The following is a 3,155-nucleotide window of genomic DNA, read 5'->3' as shown; positions in this document are numbered from 1 at the left end:
TCTAGAACGAATTCTAGAGATTGGGAGAGTGCGATCCTCCTCTCGAATAGAGGATCCTTGTATCTTTGCTATTTTTCTTGCATCTACTAGTAAAATACAAGTTGTTTCTCCAAATTTCTCTCAGATTTTCCCTGTTTTTTCCGGTGTGTTGCTGTTTTTCCTACTGCGAACAGCAGCTTGCATCGAGATTTGCTATAGAAGTGATTTGGAAATACTTGAAATCAAGTATTTCCTATCAAAGTTCTTACTTTTGATGACCAATATACATATGCATAACGAAATATAGGATTTTATAAGAATATTACGTATCAACTACTATGTGATTTTTAGGTGTTGTGTGATGGGCTGCACAATGGGCCGCCTTTTATATTTTAACTTTTAAAATAAATTGTTATGTGATGGGCTTGTCCTTATGGCCCCCACTATGACTTCGCTCGTGATATATAATACTATAAATTGTATGTAGACAATATACTAATAAAGTTAATGATACATAAAACATCCTACTACAACAACAATGTCCAAAAAAATAAATATATGGTAGGAAATGTTACCTGAACAAAAACACGCAAAATGACAGTCGTTGACGCATAAACAGCCATACGTACTCTTAGGGATATCTTAGCCGCCTCAATAATTGGCTGACTTGTTATAGAAAATTTTTGGATTTTACTGAAATTACCCGGTGCCCAGGTAATTCTAATGAAATCCATCATTCTTAATTTAATAATTTCTGTTGTTATTGAACGTTGATTGTGCTTGCCAGTCTAACTATGCACTATCCAACTTTTCTAAGCTGCAGGCCAGCTATTTAAAAAGAAATTTTCCTTGACGAGATTGGTTAGTTGATTGCCAATATCAGATGCTGCTCTGTCAACATGTGATATTGGATGCCAAGACCCCGTCCAAGGACTCCAGCTGTTGGACTTAATTCTGATGACATCTTAATATTAGGTTTTGCTACATTTGCTCCAAATGCTAGTCAGAGCCAAAAATATCTCCCTTTTAACATTCCTCTGTGATGTTTGTGTTAAGTCGGTCAAAATGAATTTGATTGTTGGGTAGTAAAAAAGTCATTGATATTTAAGTTGAATGTGCTATAATGAGAATATTATATTTGATGCATAGCAAAATTAGGAAGGATAAATCAAGTAATGATTATATTTGAGGAAACAATTGAAGGGATATTTTTGACCATATTGTAATTAAAATAAGACTCAAGTGATTTTGATATGCACAATAAATGTAGAAATTCACCATTTGGTCAAATGGATAATTTTAATGTCAGAGGATGAAAAAAAATTTCTTAAATTTCAGTTCTTTTTGTTCTAAGTGATTACTATAATGATTTTCTTCTCTGGAGAAATTGTTCTATTCTATTTTAGACTTCATATGGGATAGTTTTCTTACTGTTTTTTAAAATATTTTTCTAGTAAAATTATTTTTTTGTAGTAGAAAGCCGCTTCAAGAAGCAGTAAGAAAGTCGTTCTTAAGCTTTGTTTGGGAGGGCTTTCTTTCTGCTTCTTAAATTGTTTTCTAGTACAAAAATTAAAAATTTTGTACTAAGAAGCTGCATTAAGAAGTAATAAGAAAGCCATCTCAAACAAAGCTTTAGTTTTACCTGCTTCTATTTCTGTAAAGCAATCAATGCTAATGACATCTTTTCTAATTGAGCTACATTTACAGAAAACACTCCAAGAGCTGCCACTGCTTCAGCTGATGATTGGAGGTCTGCATTTGATGCCGCTGCAAACGGCCCTTCCTCGGAGTCGTTTAGATCCAACAGCATCAATGGGAATAGCCGACGTTTTGGCGAGTCAACACAGAATGATGAAGCAGGCTCAGGTTCCAATTCTAGCAGCCGGCGAACTCCTAATCGGTTGCCTCCCGCTCCTCCACCTAACTCGTCAGTGTATAAATTCTAGGCCGCCATTGACGATCTTATTGGCTATTTGTTTGCCATATTTTTGTTGGGGCCACGGCTGTTATCTTTGTTTATTTTCGTTTTTCCCAATTCAGGCTCGGCCTTAAAACCTGGCATGAGGGAAAGGAAATTTTCGAGAACTGTACCCAACGCCTCGTAGGGGATCTCGATCCCTTCATATCTATAGTAGATATCATGTGATGTTGCACTTTTTTCAAAGGTTTGGATGTATGAAATTTTAAAATGATAGAAAATATTTTCTCGATCCTCTCCTTCCATATAAGGGCAAATTATTGGGTCAGGTGACCGGAGGCGGAAAATATGTTCGGACATCCAATAAAAATTTGCCGCGTCACCTTGCGCTTTAGTTGCGCTTTTTGACTTGCGCTTTAGTTGCGCTTTGGTTGCTCTTTGGTTGCGCTTTTTGACTTGCGCTTTAGTTGCGTTTTAGTTGTGCTTTAGTTGCGCTTTACCTGCGCTTTAGTTGCGTTTTACTTGTGCTTTACTTGCGCTAATTTTAAAATAATATTTTATTAATATCCGGACCTATCTCTGCGTTCGGTCACTTGACCCAATAATTTGCCCCATATAAGAGTGGCATAATGAGCTAGAAGTTAGTGTCCCCTTGAATGCAGTACAAAATTTTCAAAAGGGTTGACCTCAAGAGTATTAATTATTATGTGCGGACGTCGAAAGTTGTTTGGAGACCAATCAGAATGTGCCACATCACCCTTGCGCTTGGTGCCGTGGCTCGGTACTACTTGGTACCCCTGATATGGCACATTCTGATTGATTTTCGAATGATGTTCTGCATCCGGCCTTAGTAATAACTTCTCCAAAAGGAGGGCATTGTGTAGAGGGAGGCATTTAAGAGATGATTGAATGTGAAAGACCAACCAACAGTTAAGGTTAACTGATTTCATTTCAGTACTATAAGATTTAAAATAAGGTGGAACGGCAGTGCTTATTTTATTAAGATGATCAAGAATTTTAACACCTTCATTGATTGCCATAAAATCAAACAATGAATATTCAATGAATATAAACAAGAAACAATGAGTCATCCTTAAATGATGATTGATTTGAGATGAAATGAGAAAGAGAGTTCTGTTGCAGTACAGGAAATACTTTAAACATTCCCCACAATTAGCTCAAAAGGCTATTACCTAAGAATCCTATGGATGAAGCTCCATATCCCAGAGATCTAGATGAGATGCTTAACTCTATGAGC

The 3,155-nt window shown here is 36.4% G+C and overlaps 1 protein-coding gene across 1 annotated transcript in view; it reads left to right on the top strand.

Moving 5' to 3' along the window:
• LOC110109671 (dynamin-2A) overlaps window positions 1-2,178 on the top strand; it is a 73,266-nt gene extending 71,088 nt beyond the window's left edge. The window contains exon 22 of the mRNA XM_028693962.1: window positions 1,687-2,178. Coding sequence (XP_028549795.1) covers window positions 1,687-1,925 — 239 coding nt within the window. The 3' untranslated portion in view covers window positions 1,926-2,178. The remainder of the gene's footprint in view (window positions 1-1,686) is intronic.
• Window positions 2,179-3,155: the final 977 nt, after the last annotated feature.

The sequence above is a fragment of the Dendrobium catenatum genome, unplaced genomic scaffold (assembly GCF_001605985.2).
Source record: "Dendrobium catenatum unplaced genomic scaffold, ASM160598v2 fragScaff_scaffold_390, whole genome shotgun sequence".
In the NCBI taxonomy this organism is placed as follows: Eukaryota; Viridiplantae; Streptophyta; class Magnoliopsida; order Asparagales; family Orchidaceae; genus Dendrobium; species Dendrobium catenatum.
The sequence above is the reverse complement of the archived record's forward strand: the minus strand, read 5'-3'. Positions and strand labels throughout refer to the sequence as shown.